At 58.0% G+C, this 23523-nt stretch overlaps 1 protein-coding gene across 7 annotated transcripts in view; it reads right to left on the reverse strand.

The window, feature by feature from the left end:
• Positions 1-23523, reverse strand: part of HDAC4 (histone deacetylase 4) — a 288731-nt gene that overhangs the window by 97605 nt on the left and 167603 nt on the right. For all 7 annotated transcript variants that reach the window (XM_070368625.1, XM_070368624.1, XM_070368630.1 and 4 more), the window contains one exon: positions 8376-8620. In XM_070368625.1, the coding sequence (XP_070224726.1) occupies positions 8376-8620 (245 nt within the window). The remainder of the gene's footprint in view (positions 1-8375; positions 8621-23523) is intronic.

A 23523-nucleotide genomic window follows, 5' to 3' on the forward strand; every position in this document is an offset into this window, starting at 1 on the left:
AGCTCTTGGTATTACCGATCCCCGTACACTGCCCACACACAGCCGGGCTCCCCTCAACTGCTCAATGCGTAAACGAGGCACAGGCAGAAATCTGCTGAATCTGGTCTCACAATATTTACGTTTCAGGCAGAACCCAGAAAAGGAAAGAGATCTTTCAATTATCATTACAAAGAGACTGGAAACAACCACCCTAGATCCCGGTGATTAAAATTCACAGGACGACAGAACTCGCAGAAAACGCCTGTTGCGCAGTTTAATGAAAGGAACGTTGAGAAACCAGGCCTCTGGCCTCCCCGGCATCATGGCGCGAAGGAGAAGGGGGCGGCAGAGGGTGAGATGGCTGGATGGCATCCCCGACTCGATAGACACGAACTTGGGCAAAGTCTGGGAGATGGTGAGGGACAGGGAGGCCTGGCCTGCTGTAGTCTGTGGAGTTGCAGAGTCGAACACGACTGGGCGACTGAACACAGGGGTCCAGCATGTCTTCTGCCCCCAAGCTCTCGTGCCCACGCAGGAGGGACGCACGGTGAGCCGTGGTCTCTGCGCCTGGCGCGGGCCCAGGGGAAAGCGGAGGCCGCTGGCAGCTGCCCATCTGCTCCAGGCCAAGGGCCGCTGGAGGCTCCCCTGGCCCGTCTCAGCAGGGCTCCTGGTCGCAGGTGGTGGGCACCGCCTGCTCCTGTCGTTCCTCCTCTGCTGATGGCTCAGGCTGGGGAGGCCCACACGGCACATAGGACAGCCTGGGTTGGCAGGGCCAGGACCAGAGAGCCAGGCCAGGCTCCGTGGGGGCTGAGCCGTCCCCCGGGGCTAGGACCACCAGGGGCCCAGGCCACACCTGAGCTGAGCAAGTGGGCCGGCACAGGGCCCTCCCGGCTCCTCTAAGCCACTCGTGGGACTGTCTCCTGGGGAGGCTCTACCTCAACACGCAGCGGGTGCACCCAGGGTGCAGGCGGGGAGCTGGCCGAGGCCTCTCGCCCCCACCTCCGGCCGACGCGGTGGCTGCTCTTGCCACCCACTTCCTGTGTCACTGTGAAAATAAACACACGGATTTCAGGTGGCCCCTCACCACAGAACACGAGGTGCTATCACAGCCTGGCGTGGCTGGGGCAGAGCAGGGGTCACCCTGGGGGCATGGGGCTGCCATGGTGAAGCCCACGCCCACCTGGGGCCGGACCCAGAAGCCCTGTGCATCGAGCCCGACAGGCGGTGGTCATGGAGCTTCTCCAAGATGGTCAAGGAGCTTCTGATGCTCAGGTGGCCCGCTTCTGGGGAGAAGTCCAGGGCAGACCACTGACCCCCAGGGGCCAGAGCACCAGTTTGATGGAGGAGGCCTCCTCTAGGCTGCTCATCTCCAGGCTCACGGGCTACTTGGCCATGGTGGTCAGGGCCCACTCGAGACTAAAATATTCTTGCCTATGGGGTCCTCTGAAATAGAACCATGTGGATTTACTGGCTCAAATCAAAGAGGCACCCTCATTTCAGTTAAGTTCAAAATCACCCTTCCCTCCAGCCTCATGAAGCACAACAGCAGTAATCAAAAGGTCCCGTGGACGTGTCACTCAGGTTCCCCCCAAACTGGACACTCAAATGCCACAAAGGGTCTGCCATCCACAGGTGGGTCAGAGAGAGGAGGGCCTGCGTCACAGACGCTCGGTGCCCCAGACGCCACGGACAGGGCACCACTGCAAGCAGTGGGGGGAGGCGGGGGGGTGACAGCGATCCAGGGGGAGCCTGCCACCCCCACCACCCCAGCTCCACTCCTGTTGCACGCTGCTTCCTCTCAGGTGGGCGCCATGAAGACCAGCAGAGGGTCCGCTCCCCCTGCAGGGCACCCCGACCCCTCCTCTCCACGGGGCTCACCGCCACCTGGACACACTTCCCGGGGCGGCTTGGAGCTGATGAAGACCCAGGCCATGTCCTCTGGCCTCTCCCTGCCACCCAGCACACAGTGGGTCTACGTGTGCCCATGAGGGTCCCGGGCTGGACCAAAGGCAGCACATGTATCAGCGAGAGCCAGTGAGGAGAGAGAGAGATGAGAGAGAAACCGCGGTGCAAGGCCACACGAGAGCCAGTGAGGAGAGAGAGGGATGAGAGAGAAACCGCGGTGCAAGGCCACACGAGAGCCAGTGAGGAGAGATAGAGAGATGAGAGAGAAACCATGGTGCAAGGCCACACGAGACGGTTTTCTCTGCAGAACAAACTACGGCTGCCACCTCTGGAAACACGCTCAGCGCTCCTTCCCTCCTACATGCCGGGGGCGGCACAGGGCACAGCACAGCGTGGAGCGGCCATCCACGCTCCAGGGGCGGCAGGTCAAGCGCAGCCCCCCGCCAGCCCTGTCGGTGACTTCCTAGAAACGCGGAGTGTGGACTTATGAGCCAGCCCCGACCGTAAGTGCGTTCACGGGGTGCCGACGGGTTCAGGAATGACGCGGCGCTCGCGGCAGCCACGCGCCTTCCCGGGCACCGGGGCTACGGCTGCCGAAGCGTGTCCTCTGGGCTCATTACAAGTTGTCTCAGACGACCCAGAAGCTGGGGTCCAGGCAGTGTCGCTCAGCCACCCGGGGCAGGTAATAAAGACAGTAAAGACCGGCCTGGCTCCCAGGCCGGAAAAGCAGGCTCCTTTCAATTCTATCCACTTCCCTGCAAGGAAAAGTGTCACATGCTCACTAAACAGCTCCTAAAGCTCTCCTGTCCAGAGAAACAGCACCAACCACAGCAGGTTTCACACACACACGCTCAGCCTCACTAGTGAAAAAGGACGTGCAAATAAAGAGTGGAAAGCACTTTTATTTTTCACTTGTTAGATAGCCTGAGACCTGGGGAGAGAAGAGCCAAGCTGGACACAAACTCGCAGAGAGCAGGCACACTTCTGGACGGAGACCCGATGAGACCACCAAGACGTGTAACACACACACCGTAGCGTATCTTTCACAGGAAGGGGTTTATTCCGAGGAAATCTGCCTAACAGATGGTGCTGGCAGTCTGGGCTACAAGTAGGAACCGTGGAAGACCAGCCCCATCTCCCAGGATCGCGCCTGTCAGACCGACGTGTCAGGACGGGTCTCCACCCTGAAGTGTAGGCAGGGAGGGGAGGCTCAGTGTAGATGGGGAGGGAGGCTGCAGTGTAGATGGGAGGAGCCTGCAGTATAGACGGGGAGGGAGGTTGCAGTGTAGATGGGGAGGCTGCAGTGTAGACGGGGAGGGGAGGCTGTAGTGTAGATGGGGAGGGGAGCCTGAAGTGTAGATGGGGAGGGAGGCTGCAGTGTAGACAGGGAGGCGGCAGTGTAGACAGGGAGGGGAGGCTGTAGTGTAAATGGGGAGGGGAGGCGGCAATGTAGATGGGAGGAGAGGCTGCAGTGTAGACGGGAGGGGAGGCGGCAGTGTAGACGGGGAGGGGAGGTGGCAGTGTAGACGGGAGGGGAGGCGGCAGTGTAGACGGGGAGGGGAGGCGGCAGTGTAGACGGGAGGGGAGGCTGCAGTGTAGATGGGAGGGGAGGCGGCAGTGTAGATGGGAGGGGAGGCTGCAGTGTAGACGGGAGGGGAGGCGGCAGTGTAGACGGGAGGGGAGGCGGCAGTGTAGGTGGGAGGGGAGGCGGCAGTGTAGACGGGGAGGGGAGGTTGAAGTGTAGATGGAGGGGGCACTGCAGTGTAGATGGGGAGGGGAGCCTGCAGTGTAGACAGGGAGGCGGCAGCACTCGGGTCATGGGGTTCAGCCTTGGCTCTGTGGTGTTACCCACGCCAGGTGTGTGCGGGCTCTACCAGCCCCTGACGGCATCCCCAGGCTCCTGTCCATCCACGGCCAGTGATCCCATGGGGTCCTGGGGCCGGCAGGACAGAAGCACCTATTACCCTCCTGGAAGCACTCTCTGAAGACGCCTGTCTCCTCTCTATGCTGGAGCCACAGTCATCGAAAAATCCACAAGTAACGACTAGAGACTGACAGAAGGCAACCGTTGGCTAGAAGGTCTATTAGCAAGTGGAGCAAAGGCTGCTGAGACTGCCGACGAGAGCCCCAGAGGGGGAGTCCCAGGTCCGCGCCGGCCGAGCTGCGGACGGAGTCGAGGTGGGCTCTCAGGGGTCGGGCGGCAGAGCAGGGAGGGCCACTTCTGCTTGTTCTCACCGCGCTGCGTTTCAACTGGAAACATGAGATAGAGGGATTCCCTCGATAATAGGTTTAGAAAATTTAAAATGACACATCAAAGTGGCAAACCCAGGGAACGCCGCATCTGCCGGGTGATCCGCTCAGCAGTCCCAGCTGATAAAAGACCTTCTGGGCATAAACACCCGCCGATACCACACTCACGACTCCCTCAACCCTGGGCCCCAGTGACCACGCTCCAGGACCCCCTTCCGGGGAGAAAGAACTAACTGTAGGGCAGGACGGGGCCAGGCTCCTAAGCGGCCGCAACCAGCAAGCGTTCAGAAGCAGTGCGACGCTGAGTGTCGGGACCCCAGTGAGAGAGAGCATCCTGACCCAAGGTTAGCAACTGCGGTTACCTTTTAAACACTCTACGTTAGTCACTCAGTCGTGTCCGACTCCTTGCGACCCCAGGGACTGTAGCCCACCAGGCTCCTCCGTCCATGGGATTGTCCAGGCAAGAATACTGGAGTGGGTTGCCATTTCCTTCTGCAGTGGATTTTTCTGACTCAGGGATCGAACTCGGGTCTCCCGCATTGCAGGCAGATTCTTTACCATCTGAGCCACCAGGGAAGCCCCTTTTAAAAACTGTTTCCTTTTAAATTATAAAATCCTATTCAAATTCACTGATGGTTTAATGACACTAATTAGATTGTGTGCTCAAGAAATCTGTCTGACAAACACCACTGCCAAATGTCACCAATAAGATGATGGCTTGTGAAGAGAGCGGAAATCGTCAAAACAGAGGCCGGCTGATGGGATGACGGTTACATAGTTTTAAATGGCTTCAGAGGAATGATCTCTGCTGTAAATGGAGAAACAATTAAAGCGCAGAGAACGCGTCACCTTGAGAAGGTTTCTGAAGTGCGTTTCTGGGGCTCCCATCCTCTCTGCGAGCTTCCGGCCTGAAGGCCCGGGGGGCTGGGGGACCCTTGGCGGAAGGGCCCTGCCTCTAAAGATGGGGGTCCCCAGGTCACTGGGAGGCCGGGTAAAGGACTTGGAAGAGACGGGCTGCCCTGACCTTTCAGGCTTCTGAGATGACATCTCAAGATGCAGGAGTCTGATGGCGAAAGTTCAAGAAGCCTGCTGGTGAGGAGGAGAGGAAACCGCATCACAGGGCCAGCAGTGAGTGGGCGGGGCGGGCTCTTTAGATTGCTTTCGGGAGTCACAGAAAAGGAGGCTGCAGCTTCAAGGACAAGACGGATCAGGCAGCCTGCGGGGGGCGCTCGCTGGTACCGAAAGGCAGTTACCTAGACGGATTCTGTGAGGACCTAATCCCGCAGCCGCCCAGAGCTTCCTCCCAGTACTGCAAACCCAGTGTGGCTCAGGGCCAAAGACCCCCCTTGGGGCGGGGCCTCAGCGGGAAGCCCCACCCCCTCCTTCGCCCCTCCCACCCATCCCCCCTGCACGTTGTGGGGCCTCGGCTCCCACGCTGGCAGGGCAGGTCCAGGCCGCACCCCACAGAGCACCCCCGGGGGGCTCCGTCTCCTCCCAGCAGCAGGAGAACAGGTGCTTGGCGTCAGGGGGCAAAGGGCATGGCGATGGCTCTAAGGACCCCCGCCCGACCCATCCCAAACCCAAGGGTGTTGATTAAAACGCAGAGGACCACCGTGGCCGGGGGCCGTCTCCACGGAGACCAGCGCCATCGCGAGATTAGGCGGGAGCGCTCGCTGGCTCAGACCTCTCTGGCAAAGCCGTGAGGCCTGGGCCTCCAGCAGCTCTGGAGGGTGCTGCTCTCTGCTGGGCTTGTCGGACGCTGGCCTCAGCAGCTCCTTGGAGCTGGGGTGGACAGGAGCAGTGGCAGCGACAACCCTGCTGAGCCCCTGGACCTCAGGCGAGGCGCCAAGCAGCCAGGGCACAAACAGGTGGCCCACAGGCCCTCTGCCCGCCAGTAGCGGGCACAAGCCAGGGGCACAGGCTGGTGGTGCCTGAGGAAGCTGAGGCCGGGCCGAGTGACGTCCAGCTGCAGGCAGCGCTGGTCTCCGAGGGAAGGACGTCTCAGGAGCACCGCGTACCACGTGGGATCTTAACTCCCACGTCGCTGCCGCCCAGTCCCGCAGCCACTGACCACGGGTGGGCCCGGTGCAGCTGGTCCACAGGGCAATGGGCTCTACGTGTCTGGTCTACGGCGTGCACCCAGACTCAGCATGGATACAACCACTTATGTGGATCACAGGTTGAAGTGACACTTTAGAAATACGAGGTTAAATGAAATACCCTGAAATTACTTTTACCTTTAGCAGCCAGGTCCCCAGTGGCCCCCCAAAGACTCCTGCCTCCTGGTGTCCACCCCTTGGCTGGGCCCCTGCCGGGAGGGTTGAAGCCTATGACAGCAGAGCCACGTAGCAGGGGTGGGGGTCACCTTCAAGATTTGGCCAGAAGACACCGCGACCTCCTTCTTGGTCACCTGGATCCTGGAAGCCCTGGTGAGGAGGACTTGAGGCCTCCTGCCCCAAACCAAGGGGTGAGTGAGCCAGGAAGGGGGGCCTGCAGGCCCGGCCCCGTGCTCAGATGAGCCCGCTGCCCTGACCACGCCGGACCACACCTCACAAGAGGCCCCGTGGCCCCGCCATCTGCGAGCTGCCCCCGGATTCCCGGTCCGCGGGAGCTGAGCTGTCCGATAACACACGTTCATTATTTCAAGAGGCTAAAAATCTTTTGGGTAATTTGTTACATAACAATAAATCACTCACACAGCCTGGTTTCTTTGGGTGTTTTAAGGTGGCTACAGGAAATGTAAAACTACCTATGAATTTTAACGTGTGCACATTTCCACTGAACAGCAAGGTTCTAAGTGCAGTGACACACGTGATCACAGACGTTGTAAGTGGTCCCCCAACCAAGTGACGGGACCTCTCCGTGCCTCGCTTGTGCACATTTCTTCCTAGAACGTTTGGTTTTAAAACCTGGGATCAGAGTAAATACATGAGACAGTGAATGGGGCTTCCCAGGTGGCCTACTGGTAAAGAACCTGCCTGCCAAGGCAGGAGACACAAAAGATGAGGGTTCAGTTCCTGGGTCAGGAAGATCCCCTGGAGGAGGGCGTGGCAACCCACTCCAGCATTCTTGCCTGGAGAATCCCACGGACAGAGGAGCCTGAGGGGCTACAGTCTATAGGGTTGCAAAGAACATGACTGAGGTGACTTAGCACGCACCAGGCAGTAAATACCAAAAAGAAAAAATTGTTTGTTTTTTCCTTATCCCTTCTAAATCAAAGTAAATATTAGCTCCCCCCCAGTTATAAAAAATTAGTGGGAAAAATGGAGAGAAGATGGACAAGTCCCAAGAAGAAAATAAAGACAATTCCTAAACACCTCACCCAGAGGTGACCACTGCTAATATTTTGTCGTTTCTTCTTGCCAGTAATGTCGCTACTTAGGAACATATGTTTGTAGATGAAGTCCAGTGATAAGAATGCTCCCCCGCTTTAAGCTTCTACAGGGTGACTTTAAATGCTGTTTCCACTCTTGGCCACATCAGCCAGGATCCCTTCAACCAGCTTCCACGTCCTGCCACGCAGGTATAAATGGCCCGGTGAGGGACATCCCCAGGCATCAACCTCAGCCCGGCAGCAGGTCACTGGGGTGGTCCTGGGTGCAAGATAGAGGGCCAGGCGGGGCGGGCCAGCCCGGGGGCTGGGGGCTCGGGGGCGGCGGGATAGAGGGCCACACGGGTTGGGCCGGCCTGGGGGCTGGGGCGGTGGTCCTGGGCAGCGGGATTGAGGCACACACAGTGGGCCGGCCCGTGGGCTCGGGGTTTGTCCTGGGCTGTGGAATCGTGGGTACACACGGGGGGCCAGTCCAGGGGCTCGGGGTTCAGGCTTTGGTACTGGGCAGCAGGGTCGCAGGCACGCACAGTGGGCCGGCCCGGGGGCTCGGGGACGGTCCTGGGCGGTGGGGTCGTGGGGTGCACAGAGCGGGCCGGCACGGGGGCCATCGGGCAGGTCCTAGGCGGTGGGGTCGTGGAGTGCACAGAGCGGGCTGGCACAGGGGCCATCGGGCAGGTCCTGGGCAGCGGGGTTGTGGGGTGCACAGAGCGGGCCGGCATGGGGGCCATCGGGCAGGTCCTGGGCGGTGGGATCTGGGTGCACGTGGCGGGCTGGCCCTGGCAGTGGGATCTGGGTGCGCATGGCGGGATGGCCCTGGCGGCAGGATCTGGGTACACGTGGCAGGCTGGCCCTGGCGGCGGGATCTGGGTGTGCATGGCGGGCTGGCCCTGGGCCCGAGGCCGGGACTGACCTTGATGTGCTCGTGCAGCTGGGCCTCGTGCTGCCGCGACAGCTGCTCGTGCTGCCTCTGGAACTCAGCGATGAGGATCTGTCTCTGCAGCTGCTGCTTCTGCTTGAGCGCCAGGAGCTCCTGCTGCAGCTGCTGCTCGCGGAGGCCCGGCTCCGCCACGGGCAGCGGAAACTGGTGGTCCAGGCGCAGGTCCATGGGCACCCCCGGGGGGGCCACTGGCAGAGGCAGGGCCGAGGCCACGTCCACTGTGGAGAGAGCACAGCACAGAGGCGCTGGTGACCGGGTGGCCCGCCGTCCTGGCCCGGCCCCGCCTGCCCTCCCCGGGAGCCCATGCCGCCACCACAGGGACGCCCACGCTGCCATTGGGGACACCCACGCCACCAGTGGGGACGCCCACGCAGTGAGAGCCACTGCTCGCTTCAGATGCCTCCTCCCCCTTCCTGCTCAACAGGCTCAAAAGGCAGGACTCAGGGCCTTCCGCCCTCTTCCTCCAAGAGGCCCACCCCTCAGGCAGAAGGCAGCAGGAGGTCGGACTGGGATGCACACTCAAACGGGCTCTCCTGCCTCTGCCCCACCCCGCACCAAGGGGCCCTGCTCGCTCAAGGGACCTGGGTGCAGGCCCGGTGGCCTTTTCTGACGCCGTGTTTGAAAGTCGACACAGAGAGCAAGCAGGAAAAAGGCTCTGATGAGCCATGGCCACCCGAAGGCAGAGGGGCGAGCCGCGTGCTTTTCTCCTTTGCAAGGAGCCACAGAAGAGTTGTGTGCAGGGCGCACGGAACAGTGTGTGCCCTCAAAGTGGTCCAGACAGGAGCGCTAGGTGCACAGCGCGTTTCCGTGGTGACGGGCGCGCCCTCTGGGAGACAGCCAGTGCAAGGCTCCCCCGGATCGCCTGCTCGGCTCATGCTGCAGGAGGACCACTTCTGTGCTTTGCTAAGAAACAAACCGCCTTCATCGCACAGCGGCGTGGCCCACGAACAGCCACGAGTTGGCTCTGATTAGAAACGGAAGCGGAATCGATCTAAACGCTTGTAGATCAACGCCAAATTAAAAGCGAAGAGGAGGCAGAAACCAGGTTTCCAATTACGGGTCTTACAAAATATCCCCATGTGGGCGCTCCTCTCAGGGCGGGATTGTATCAGAAAAGCCGGGCCACTGGCTGTGGGCCTCCGACTTCCCAGAGAGGCTCTGGGGCGCATCCCTGAGGGTGAGCATCCTGGGCTCTGTCAGAGACACCCTCTGACCCCCAGAAGTGGAGACAGTCCAGCAGAGGCCCCGGGGCCCCGCCTCGACCAGAAAGCCCGCTCACAACCTGCTCAGTCACAGGCCAGAGGGCCGGAGGCTGGGCCTCTCCTCCAGGGGCTCAGAGGTCTGGGGGAGACCCTGCTCAGCAGATAGGGCCCCCGGGCCAGTCTCCCCTCCAGAGTCATTGCCACCCAGGAGGGGGCCTCGTCGCAGCACCTCTGCCCAGGCCCTCTGCAGTCAGGCCTTCTGACGGCCTGGACCTGGTCCCAGGGTCTCCCAGGGTGAGACTGGATCTAACCCCGTGCCTCTGGAAGTGCCCTCCAGCCCTGACCGCCCCTGCCACTGGGCAAATGAGGGGCTTACAAAAGGCAGGCAGTATGGCCATTTCGTTAATTCTCTGTGCTTATTTTCTTAAGCTAAAATACTGCTTTTTGATGAGGTAAGTGGACCGTCAGAGACACCACAGGCCGGCCCCACCTAGGTTCTGGTGGATTCTAGGAAAATGACCCAGGAGTGGAACCACCCCTCGGGATAGCCCATTTCAGCAGTCACCACGCAGGCAGGTCCCTGCCGGCCGTTCTGCTGACGAGCGAAGTGAGGTGGGGAGGCCTGGCTCCAGCTCAGTCCTGGGTCCTAGCCCCCGAGCCCACGCCAGGGCCCTGGTGTCCTGGACCAACACGCGGCCTCGCACCTCAGGCTCGCTCACCTGGGCAGGGTGTGGGGCGCTGGCTGGGACAGCAGGGGCCTGGCTCCTGCAGTCACCACCTCCCTCTCCCCGCCGCCAGAACTAAGCCTGGATTCCACCCGAGGCCCCCAGAGCCCAGGGCAGGTTGCATGCAAGGAAGGCCTGGGCCCTGGCCCCAGGGAATGGAGGAAAATCCCCAATATTCAATCATTTTCCAGAAAATATCTAATTCTCCTCTCTCTGAAGTCCTAACAAGCCCTGGGTAAATACCAGCTCTTTGATTTTTCCCAAAATCAGTGAGGTGCAAACCCTGTTTTAAATGTATTTGTTTTTTTCTAGTTGGGTGTCAGGCTTGATGTGTGAAGGGTTTTTTATTTGATATTTAACAAAAACGGACACAAGTAACTGTTCCCATGAGCAGGCCCAGACGACAGCGGTGCCCCATCCCACCCCCACCACACACAGCTGGTAGAAATGAGGTCTTGCTGATTTCCTTTATTTTCTTTCTTTGATCATTTTTATTATGAAACATAGCAGGATGGAAAAACTGTGTAAACAACACCCGTTTTATAAAACCTCAAGATTTTCCTCCATTTGCTTCAGACTCTATTTTAAGGAATAGAACGTTATGGCAGACAGGGAGCAGGGCTCAGGAAAGGGACTCAGAGGAAAGAGAAAGTGACTTGACGTCTTAAAGGAAATTCAGCTTTCCCTTCTCCCGGGGGTGGGGAAGGGCTGTGCATCTTCCTGCTTTCACTAATGACCGCGCTGAATGCTGCCTGGAAAACATCATGATGTGTATGACGGCAGGCTTTCTGGCTCTTCTTTCTGCTTCCCTGGAAGAGGATGAAGAGGTTTTCTTCATTAACTGGTTAACCCGCCTAGTCCTTCATGGATTAACATGTGAGTTACTTGGCAGATCCCCTCAGGTTAGCTGGCCTTTACTTTGTAAAGATGAAGCCGACCTTGTCTTCCTGGGTTACAGACACACACACACACACACACACGCACACACAGAATCACCGACAGACTGAGCCTGCAAGCGTTTCACTGGGCACATCTGGGTCCATGTTCATATGTCTGGACTGGCTTGCAGTGTCTCTGACACTCTTCTTATCCGGTCAGGGAGCGTTATTTTAGCTCAAGAAACCAAGAGAATTAATGATATAACTGTATTGCCTGCCTTTTGTGAGCAGTATCACCTCACTTGCTTTGATGGCAGGGCTGGCCCCCTTAGGCGACATGTGAAGGTGACCTGAGATGTTATGCAGCAACAAGGCCAAGCCCGAGAGGCTGCGCAGAAGACGCCCGAGCGCTGCCCGCTCCCTGCGACGCATCGCCGCTGTCAGTCACCCAGTTGCATCCAGCGGTGCCCCATGCGCTGTGGCCTGCCAGGCTCCTCTGTCCGTGGGATTCTTCAGGCAGGAACGCTGGAGCAGGGTGCCAGGCTCCTCTGTCTGTGGGATTCTTCAGGCAGGCACCCTGGAGTGGGGTGCCAGGCCCTCCTCCAGGGGATCTTGCCGACCCAGGGATCAAACTCGCATTGCATTGGCAGGCGGATCTTTACTGTCGGAGCCGCCAGGGAAGCCCTCACTGTACCATACCATCTCTCCGTTTCTAATTTTTCACAGGCGAGGTCAGGAAGATGATCAGAAATGTCCAATAGTTAACATCTTAAAAAACTGAACATAAAACAACTTTGAGGGATCCGTTTTATTAACTTCAAAAATACGATGGGCCAAATGTTTCCTATGCCTGCATCCCCTCACTGCAGAAAAATGCCAGGGCCTGCTGCTCTGTGCTGTGTGCTGGGGGGTTGTTCCCAGTCCAGCCTGCAGCAGATCTGCCGTGCAAAGGGACAGGAGAGGGCAGAGGGCTTGAGGGACGCCCCGGGGAAGGGCCCACACAGGGGCCGCAGCTCTGAGTGGGAAGGGGCCGGCGAGCCAGGACCCAGACGGCCAGTGTTAAGAGGGCAGGCATGGGGGCGGAGACACAGGAGGCACCTGGACCGCTGGCTTGGGGCATGGGACCTGCATCCAGAGATCCTCGGGGGCCCTGCAGGCCCAGGTGGGGGTGCCAGCAGCAGAGGGAGGCCAGGCCTCAGAGGCAGAGGGGCCGGCATCAGGGTGCTGGGTGTGAGAGACGAGGCGGGGGCTGAAGGCGGGAAGGGAGGATGTGGCAGGCGCCCCGGCGTGGATGGGGTGGGGAGGACCGTGGTTCCCTGTGTCCACTGTCCCTTCCCTCGGGTTCCCTTTGAGTCTGGAGCTGCAGGGAACATCAGGAGGACCCCCCCTTCCCCCCCACCGAGTCATTCCAGACACCAGAGCCGGTGGGCCCAGGGAGGCGATGGCAAGGAGACCCGCGGGCAACACCATCAGGTCTGCAGAGAACAGAGGGGAGCAGGCCGGGGGCGGGGGGTGGTCACGGGCTGTCCTCACCATTTACTGCGAGAAAGGGAGGCGAGGCCTGCTGGATTTCCCTTTTTGAGGTTTCACATAAGACTTCATCCTCTGCTAAAGAAAGTCCCACGCAAAGAGAATGCAAAGCCAGACGTCACCTCCGCCCAACAGGCCATGCCCAGCGCTGGCCGTTCCGGTGCCTTGGGAGACACACGCACCAGCCCGGGGGTGGCCGCGGGCCCAGGCCAGGCGCTTCTCACCGCCTGAGCTCAGCCTCGGGAGGCCAGGCGGGCCCCTCAGGCGGCCGGAGCCCCAGCTGTGGGATCAGACCCACAGCCCCATTCATTCTGCCGCTGGAGGGTGCGTCAGACATGCCCGTGACTATTTCTGTATCAAAAACTCGCCGAAATGCCACGAGTTCCCAACAGAAGCTGCTGGTGCTTTTGACCCAAAGTGCCCCGAAGAAAACAATGAGACTTTCTCTACTTAAAGAATGCGGCATCAAAACAAAAAAGCCTGTATTCTCATGAATATTTTATGGCAGAGTAGAAAATTGCTTTTATAGGTTGTGCCTTGAGAAACATATTAATACAATCAGATTCATGACGTTAGTAAAAGCACAAAGACTATATTCAGAGTTTCAATAAGAAATGGCAAGGCTGGGCCATGACCTATAAGTTGTCAATCAGAAATAGAAAAAAATCTGCTAGTCTCTAATTTTTTTAAAAAAATAAATGATCAGGGTGGGGGAAAAAAAGGACACTGTAATTTTCCATTACATGGGTTGGGTCTTCTGTTCATAACACTATTTCATGTCATCATATAGACAGCAAATAAAGAGAAGGTCTGTTCTTTAGCAAACAGGGCCAGTGTGCAGGCTCTGTTCAAGTAAAGAACAGCTCATTCAAATCTAGGGGACAATAATAGATGTTTCATCCGTGTCAGCACGAGTTCCTCTCACACTGACGTTTGTCTGCCTGTGTGAGGGGAGGAGAGAGATGCCTGCAGGGGGCGAGGAGGAGGAGCAGGAGAAAGGACGGGGATCTATTAAAAAAGCACAACCTATCTCAAAATGTTTTCAACTTTTATGACAAAACATGTCACACATCCTGGGGACACTGGCACACCCCCGCCTTGCTCCCCAGGCCCCCAGCCCCGTGCTGACTCTTTGCTCAGCACCCCCGCGTGTCGTGGTCACAATCTCCAGGACGCACCCCTAGACATGCGTCCTCTGCACTCAGCAGCTGTGGGGGGTGGGCGGGGGGAGGCGAGACGAAGGCCCCCAGGGAAAGACAAGAGTCTTGGGGCCAGGTTGCTTCAGCTTCCAGGACAGCTGACAGGAAGAGCTCCTCTGGGGCGAGGCCAAGAGTGACCCCGGGAAAACCACGGCCACCCCCCACAGTGGGACCAAGACTGGGACCAGAACCGCCCTGCGTCCTGCTGCCGGCCCTGCCGGCCGTCCTCCAGGAGCGTCCTCCAGGTGTGTCCTCAGGTGCACCCTCCAGCCGGCCGTCCTCCAGATGCCCCCTCCAGCCGGCCGTCCTCCAGGTGCGTCCTCCAGGTGTGCCCTCCAGCCGGCTGTCCTCCAGGGGCGTCCTCCAGCCGGCTGTCCTCCAGGGGCGTCCTCCAGGTGTGTCCTCCAGGTGCGTCCTCCAGGGGCGCCCTCCAGCCGGCCGGCCTCCAGATGCCCCCTCCAGCCGGCCGTCCTCCAGGTGCGCCCTCCAGCTGGCTGTCCTCCAGATGCCCCCTCCAGCCAGCCATCCTCCAGGTGTGTCCTCCAGGTGCGCCCTCCAGCCGGCCGTCCTCCAGATGCCCCCTCCAGCCAGCCATCCTCCAGGTGCGTCCTCCAGGTGCATCCTCCAGGTGCGCCCTCCAGCCAGCTGTCCTCCAGGTGCGCCCTCCAGCCTCCCGTCCTCCAGGTGTGCCCTCCAGGTGCGGGGGCCCAGGAGCCCCGTGGAGAAGCACGGCCTCAGGTGAGTGAGGGCGAGAGGCAGGGAGGTCCAGACGCCCTAGGGGCTGCAGAGCTCCTCCACAGCGCCTCCCACACAGCTGCCCCCTCCCCGAGGCTGGCCCCGGCCCTCCCAGGGATGCCCAGGGTCTGCGTTCGTGCCCCTTTATTCCACTCCTCTTCCTTCTGGGCTGTTCTCTCCCTGCAGGAACTCAGCCTCCTCCTGTGTCTCGGGAAGGAGGCGCATGGTTTCCTGTCTGAATGTGTGCTCACGTCCTAGTCCAGGGATCGTCCCTCTGCCTGCACACAGAACTCCAGCGAGCAGTCACCTCCTCCAGGACGGTGAAGACAACGTCCCCACCTCCTTGTTCCCAAGACTGTTACTGAGAAGTGAGGAGCTGCTCTGACTCTGGACGCGTGCCCTTTGCTCTCCCTCTGGCAGACCAGCTCCTGGCCACCGAGTCTGAGCAGGAGGCTCTGGAAGCGAGAGCCTTCCCTTACCCGCCGCGGAGCTCCAGGCTGCCTGTCCAGTTTGGCAGCTCAGGCCTCCAGCCGTGGGGAATCTCCCTGGGTCATCGTGCGGACCATCGCCCTTTCCTCTGTTTTCCCCTTCGGGAACTTCCAGTACCTGGTGGTAAATCTGCAACAATAACTGATTTTCTTTCTGCTTCTCCCCCGTTTTCTGTGTCCAATGCTGAACTCTATTCAAGATTCCCTTAAATGTATTTTCTAAGTTTGTCACTGAGTTTTGTGTATTTTCTGTGGCTGTGTCCCTGAGGACGAGTGGAGGCAAGGATCCTAAGCTGCGAGCGGAGAGGGGACTCAAGGCTGAGCTTCGCTGGGTGGGGCTGAGGCACCCGGAGCCGCAGGGCAGGAGGCTGTTGCGGAGGGCGTGCGTGCTGTGCCTGTTGCCCTCCAGCCTCCACTCCACTCGCCCGGCCCCCTCCTGCCCCAGTCCTGTCCTGGAGGCGGGATGTGGGGCTGCTTCCCAAGGATGCCGTGGCGTCCACCCACTGGGATCTTGGCTGCACCCGTGGGTGGCGTGCAGTCTGGTTTTTTCTGCCCAAACTGCCAAATCCAGTGTGACCTGTGACTTCAATTTCTACCTTCCAGACAGTTGTTGATGCTGTGTCCTTTTCTGTTCCCCATCCTGTTTTTTTGAATGCCCCTTACAGGTCTGGCTGCACTGGGTCTTTGTAGCAGCACGCGGGGTCTTTGATCTTCACTGGGACAGGTGGGATCTACTTCCCTGACCAGGGATTGAACCTGGGCCCCCTGCATTAGGAGCGCAGAGTCTCAGCCACTGGGCCACCAGGGAAATCCCTGTTTCCCCTACCTTTGTGAGCTGATGACCTTTCTCTGGAATACAGATATAGATAGACAATTTTTTAGGGAAAATTAAAAAAAAAAAAAAAAAACACAAAGCCAACGAAAATGGTGTAATCGCCTCCCAAGGATCCGTCAGCCAGCTCCCAACAACTGCTGCCCTGTGGCCAGCCCTTCCTTCTAGATTATCCTGAAGCCGACCCGCCAGCAGAGCGCTTTACTCATAAGGACTGTGGTATCCCTAAATAAACTCTTTAAGAAAACAGTCAACCTACCCAAATAAATTAACAACTCCATGATGCTATCAAATAGCCAGAAAGTATTATCATTTTTTTTAGAGTCTCATATACATTTCTGAGACTTCATTCAACTCAAGATTCAACCGGGGACTTCCCTACTGGTCCGGTGGTTAAGAATCTGCTTTGCAATGCAGAGGATGTGGGTTTGATCCTTGGTCAAGAGATTGACAATCCCATATGCCATGGGGCAACTAAGCCGTCGAGCCACAGCTCGAGAATCTGTGAGAAGCAAAACGCGGTGCAACAAGGATCCTGTGCAGCCAAAAACAAATCAAGATTCAGCAAGGTCTGTACGCCGCAATTGGCTGACACAGTCTGTGCATTCTCTGTGACCTAAAGATCCCCCTTCTTCTCCCTCATGCCTGCACCCTCTCCAGCTGACGGGCTGAAGACTCTGGTCACCCGTCCCGTGCTGACTGCACCTGAGGTGCAGATCCACATGACGCATTCCCTGGGAGCAGAAATGGGTCTGGAGTCCCGGGGGACGCAGCTCCAGTTCCCAGCAGGGCCGCCCCCCCAAGACGGTCCTGTGTCTGCCGGGCTCCTGTGTTGCCAGCAGCTAAGGGGTTCCCTGATGATGCTGTCGGGCCTGTCAACACGGCCCTTCTAGCCCCATCTGCCAGTCCTGAGCTGCTGGCTGGGGGAGAAAGGGCCCCGAGTCAACTGTCACGTTATCCCCACAGACAGCTTTTAGCAGAGAGGCAGGGCCAGTGCTTGACGATCTTTTATTTGCCAATTTTCAACAATACTGAGCTGGCCGCACTGAGTCTGGCTTCGGGATCACAGTGAACCGAGCCTCTGCAGTCCTGTCCTGATGCTCACACGCGTCCTTGGGCAGCCTGCGTGATGGCACCAGGTCACCCAGAACCCACCAGCAGCCCTGGGGACAGCCCTCAGTGTGGCTGTGACAGCCGTCCCGAAACACCCCTGCGCTTCCTGGTCCCCAAGGGCACCTGGGCTCCTTCAGTGGGAAACACGGAGACCACAATCTGGGTTTTGGTTGCCACAGTTTATAATGTGTATATCCTTACTGGAGCTTTTGTGAATTTCAGGAGTGAGTGAAATTAGATCTATGTGTTCAATCTGTCAGCTCACCATGGAACTTTGGGTGCATAACTTATTAGAAATATCATTCAAAACGGCTGAACGGTCATAATCAAGTTCCATTCAAAATACTGATTTATATGCAGTATCATTTTCCCCAAAGGTGCTCTTAACTGAATTACAATTATTCTGTTTAATACTGTGTGTGTGTGTATAAAGGGGAAATGAGGTAGAGAAGTCAGAAGTGCTTTTTAATGTAAACATTTAAAAATATTCTGTAGGGAAGGTAAACAAGCCAAGTGGTCCCATCTCAGCTTCTCATGTAGACGGGTATGGCTCTCCCTGCTTTTTTGCCTCATTCAGATGTATGTACACAGGCAATGCCAAAGAAATGAGCTTATGTGAGCAACTCAGGAGAATATAAATTATGCTTGAAAAATAAAAATAAATAACAAATAGTATGGAGCAAGAACATACTATTATGTTTTATATTGTTTTGTTTTCAGCCGAGATCAGAATGTAAAGAAATAAACATATATAGTGGTGTTTATCGGAGAAGGCGATGGCACCCACTCCAGTACTCTTGCCTGGAGAATCCCAGGGACAGAGGAGCCTGGTGGGCTGCAGTCCATGGGGTCACTAGAGTCGGACACGACTGAGCGACTTCACTTTCACTCTTCACTTTCATGCATTGGAGAAGGAAATGGCAACCCACTCCAATGTTCTTGCCTGGAGAATCCCATGGACAGAGGAGCCTGGTGGGCTACAGTCCAGGGGGTCACACAGAGTCAGACAGGACGGAGCGACTCACACTTCATCCACGTGTTACATGGGAAGGCTCTTTGCACCTGGCCTGGGGCGGGGAGAGAGGCGACGCACGGCGCCTCTGAGCCGCTTTCTCCACGTGGGTGCCTTGCACACACCTGCATGCCACGAGGCAGCAGCATGCACCTTCAGGCCCTGGTCGGCCCAGGCTCTGCCTCCAGACAAGAGGGCAGTGGGTTACACTTCAAAAGCAAGCAGAGACAGGCCGCAGCAGGGCAAGTGCCTCAAGCCGAACGCAGGAGGGGGCGTCGGGGGCAGACACGCAAGCCCCCAGGTCGGCCCTGAGTCACTGTGGACCACACGTCTGCAGGCTGCTGGCCTGGGCTAGCTTCACGTGTCAACAGGGACCCTGCAGGACACAGGTGGGTGCCAGCTCATCCCCACGGACAAGCAGGGAAGCAAGCTCAGAGAGTCTAAGTGACATGCCCGAGGCTACGCAGCAAGTGTCATGGCAAACTCGGAACTGGACACTAACCACGGGCGACGGGATGCCCACGGGAAGAGCCAGGAGGAGGGGGCACAGGGGGATGTTCTCAGGTGGGGGCACAGGTCACCCTGGGGCTCTGGTTCTCAGTTTGGGTGGCACAGGTCACCCTGGGGCTCTGGTTCTCAGGCAGGGCGGCACAGGTCACCCTGGGGCTGTGGTTCTCAGGCGGGTTGGCACAGGTCACCCTGGGGTGGGACTGTGGTTCTTAGGTGGGGTGGTGTGAGCGGCTTGGGGACTTGGGAGCCGTGGAGGCTGGGCCCTGCTCAGCTGCTGTGCTTGGGGTGCCTGGGGCTCCAGCAGCACTCGGGTGATCAGGCCCCCTGCAGCCCGAGTACGCACGCTCTGGGGCTCTGAGAGCACTCCCCCCATCAGGGCCAGCGGACCCCTTAAGTCCCTGCCCACGGCTCCACCTGTGGATTCTTTCCTGACCAAGGGCTGGGCGTCCCCCCAGGATCGCCAGCTTGCTCCAGCACCCCATAGGCCCGTGCTTTCCAGCGAAGAAAAGCCTCTACTTTTCCTGAAGGACGCACAGGGGTCCGCTCCAAGAGCCCCTGCTCATGGCCGAGACATAGCCCCAAGGGTGCAGCCAGCCCGGGTCTGCACCACCCACCCGGTCCCGGGAAACAGGCTGACCAGCACCGCCAAGCAGACCCGGCTGCCGAGCAGAGATGCAAACAGCACGTTCCTGATGGCTCACTTCCGCCGCCAAAAAGAACAAGTCACCATCAACACCAGGTAATGTTTTACTCCATTGTCTCTTCCCCTAAGCTGGGTTTCACCTTCACTCACTCACACCTCCTCCCCAAGCGCCAAGTTTTCAACGGCTTCTCCCTGGCGGAGAGTCCAAGGCCATCAGCACACCGAGGCCTGGCCACCCCTCACCCACCACCGTGAGGGCCTCTCCTGCAGCCGCCATGATCCTCCTCTTCGAGGTCCCCACTGTGCCCGCATGTCTGCAGACACCAGCGAGGACCCGGTCAGGGAACAGCTGGCGGGAGGCGGGACCCCTCGTGGAAAGCAGGCCCAGGGCCCCACTTCTAGGCGCCAGGGCGTGTGTCCAGGTAATGCTACTGAGAGAGAAGAGGCTGGGCCCCCGGCACAGGCACCTGGTCTCAAAGGTCCAGTGTGGGGTTCAGGGCTAATGTGAGTCCAAATCCCCATGAGGACCAGCGGCCGCCCAGGGGCCCTGCATGTGACCAGCGTCCATCGAGAGCCAAGACACAGCCTCGAGCCGGGCGACCCCATGGCAGTGTGAATGCAGGGAGAAGACTCCAGGGGAGCTGACCTGGCGGGAGGGGTGTCTGGGTGAGGTGGGCTGAGCTGAGTCCGTCTGTCTCCCGAGCTGCTGATCGCCCTCCCTCTAAAGTGGGCCCAGAAGGTGACATCACTGAGGGTGGTGAAGACCCAAGGCAAGACCTGGTGGTCAGGATGCAGGAGACCCCAGGAGGGCGCAAGCCGGCCCTCAGCATCTGCCACGTGACAACCGAAGGCTGAGGCACGAACGCGCCTGGGGACAGGCGTCCACAGCACCCAGGCTCAGGTTCCAGCACACCAGGGGCGGAGGCCCCGGAGGGCAGGCCCGCAGTGCGAGCGAGGGGCCCCGGGTCCCCCAGACATGGAGCCAAGACAGCTTCTCAACTTAAAGGATGGGAACAGGATATGGAGACACAATGGCTTCACAATGAATGAAAGGGCGTGTATTTGATGCAGACAGAGAACAAGCACCAGCCTCATCTCAGGGCGGGGTGCTGATCCCGCGGCAGCTGCTGAGGAGTGTAGGTCAGGGCCCCCTCCGCCCCCTTCTCTCCTATTGTCAAAGAAAGAAAAAGGCCTTTGTAGGACGGGAGCATGCAGGGGAGAGAACTCAGACAATGGGGCAGAATCCAGGTCATCTCACAGTTCTGCAAAAGCAGACCATCGAGGCCCTTCCACTCCCTTCTCACCCACCCCACCTGCCCCATTCCCCGGCCCGGGCCCCTGGGCACGTGCAGCGCGGCAGCCCCACCACCAGCAGGGAGGGTACAGCCTGTGTTTCAGGCCCAGCAGCGGGTTCCAAAGTGTGGGCACCCCTCTCCCCGCAGAGAAGGTCGGAGGTCAGAGGCAGCACCTAAGACAGATGGCTGAGCATTTCCAGAACTGGTGGGAGACACGGAAGGCACAACCAAGCAGGGACCCCAGCAAACGGCAGTAATCAAGACAGTTTCCAAGCGGAACCGCAGACTCGCGAGAAGAGGGCCAGCGGACCCTGAGGATGAGCAAGCTGCTGACAAGGAAACGGCCAGAGAACAGCGAGCCAGCTCCGAGAGCAGAGGAGCGCCTGCCAAGCCAGAACCATGTGCTGGGAAGCGGCGGTCACGACTGCATGCAGAGCACACACAGACGGGGCCACATCAGACTGAGAAGGCTGCAGGTGCACCGATGAGCCCTCGGGGAAGGAAGAACCCACGGCGAGTCTGAGACGCGGGAGGAACGGCGAGTGGAGAACCCAACACACACAGAAACGAGTCCACACAAACAGCAAGGAGGCGGACGGCAGCGTCCAACGTGTGGATGAAGCCACGGAGGAAACCCTGGGGCCGGTGGGGAGGCTGGAGCGTCCCAGGGCCCTGGGACCCCTGCCCCCCATAGGGGTGGAGGTAGAAGACAGAGGCTCACAGGCTGCCACACAGACCTGCTGGAGACCAAGAGGCGGGCCCTCAGGGCAGTGGCGGGGGGTGTGGCTAGGTCAGGAAATGATTTTAAGGAGAAAGAAAAAGACACGAGGCTGCTAAGTGCCCCCACCTACACACACAGAGCTGGTCCTCCCAATGGATGTACACGCCTGCACCTAGACTCCGGCCAGAAATAATCACAACGGACTCTGATCAAACCTCCAGGTCTAACCACCGACGGACAGGAAACTCAGGCAAGAGAGGTCCACTTTAAATGACAACTCAGGGAGGAAATCAAGCGAAATCTAGAACCCAGGGAGACCCTGCAGGACAGACAAGCCAGTATCTTCAGAGATAGACTGCAAAGCTCAAAAAAAAGGCAGGAGGGATCTTACAGATGAGCTGGGGACAGACCAGCCACCATGCACGAACATTAAATAGACCTCGTGTCAAACAATGAAATAAAGAGACATGTGCTTTAAACACCATCAGGGTGAAGGGATAAAGAAGTGAAGTGAAAGTCGCTGAGTCGTATCCTGACTCTTTGTGATCTCACACACTATACATCCCATGGAATTCTCCAGGCCAGAATACTGGAGTGGGTAGCATTTCCCTTCTCCAGGGGATCTTCCCAACCCAGGGATCGAACCCAGGTCTGCCGCATCACAGGTGGATTCTTTACCAGCTGAGACACAAGGGAAGCCCAAGAATACCGGAGTGGGTAGCCTGTCCCTTCTCCAGGGGATCTTCCCGACCCAGGAACTGAACCAGGGTCTCCTGCATTGCAGGTGGATTCTTTACCAACTGAGCTATCAGGCAAACCAGGATAGCCGTGAAGCCGCGACAGGGGATAAAGAGGAGGTGGTATACAAATACAATGGAACTTCAGCCATAGGAAAGAAGAAAATCTTGTCATTTGTGAAAACGCGGATGAACCTAGAGGATATCATACTAGGTGAAGTAAGTCAGGCAGAGAAAGGCAAAAACCACATGACTTCACACATGTGAACTCTAAAAACAAAAATGAACTGACGTAACAGAAACAGGCTCAAAGATAAGAACAAACTGGTGGACGCGAGAGGGGAAGGAGGCTGGGGGGTGTGCAACAGGTGAGGGAGGTGCAAGATCCAGACGCGCAGAGTCAGTCAGTCACAGGGCTGTAACGGCGGCCGCAGGGGACAGTCAGTGAGACGGCAGTACAGGAAGGCCCACACACGAGCAAGTTCCGTTCCCAGAGTGTGTTCCCAGGTTGAGCCACGGGAGCCTGGGCGCCCGACTAACAGCCGGCTCTGTAGCGCTGCACTGTTACAGCTTTATGACACGTCTCACACATAACACAGGGAAAACAAGCAAGACTCCTTCCACTCCACAGCTCAGCACCTTGAAAAGCGCAGCAGTCCAACACAGCAGCCGGCACACAGGGCCTGGCCTGGGAAGAACAGGGAAGAACGGTTACTGACGGGAGGAGGGAGAGGAGGGGAGATGGTAGAGCCGAAGGGGCGTCAGCAGCAGGAGACGGGGGGCGAGCTGCTGTCTCACGCACGCCTGACGCTGACGGAGAGTAGATCTGCATCTTTGAAAGTTCGCAACTTGAAGGTCTGTATGTAGGGGACTTACTGTATCTTTCTATGGTGACAAGTGGTAACTAGACTTATCATGAGGACATTTTTTAATGTATAGAACCAGGGAATTACTGTGTTCTGTACCTGGATCCAACACAGGTTTGTAGATCAATTTTACTTAAATTAACACATACACAAACTTGTATCAGGAACATATAAACACTAGGTGAACACTGAATAAAGCTAAAGGATTGTTCTGTTCACTTCATTCGCTCAGCTGTGTCTGACTCTTTGCAACCCCATGGACTGCAGCACACCAGGCTTCCCTGTCCATCACCAACTCCCGGAATTTACTCAAACTCATGTCCACTGAGTCACTGATGCCAGTCAACCATCTCAGCCTCTGTTGTCCCCTTCTCCTTCCACCTATAATCTTTCCCAGCATCAGGGTCTTTTCCAATGAGTCAGTTCTTTATATCAGGTAGCCAAAGTATTGGAGTTTCAGCTTCAGCATCAGACCTTCCAATGAACACCCAGGACTGATTTCTGTTAGGATAGACTGGTTGGATCTCCTTGAAGTCCAAGGGACTCTCAAGAGTCTTCTCCAAAACCACAGTTCAAAAGCATCAATTCTTCGGTGCTCAGCTTTCTTCTTAGTCCAACTCTCATATCCATACATG

Source organism: Bos mutus, chromosome 3 (assembly GCF_027580195.1).
Source record: "Bos mutus isolate GX-2022 chromosome 3, NWIPB_WYAK_1.1, whole genome shotgun sequence".
Lineage (NCBI taxonomy): Eukaryota > Metazoa > Chordata > Mammalia > Artiodactyla > Bovidae > Bos > Bos mutus.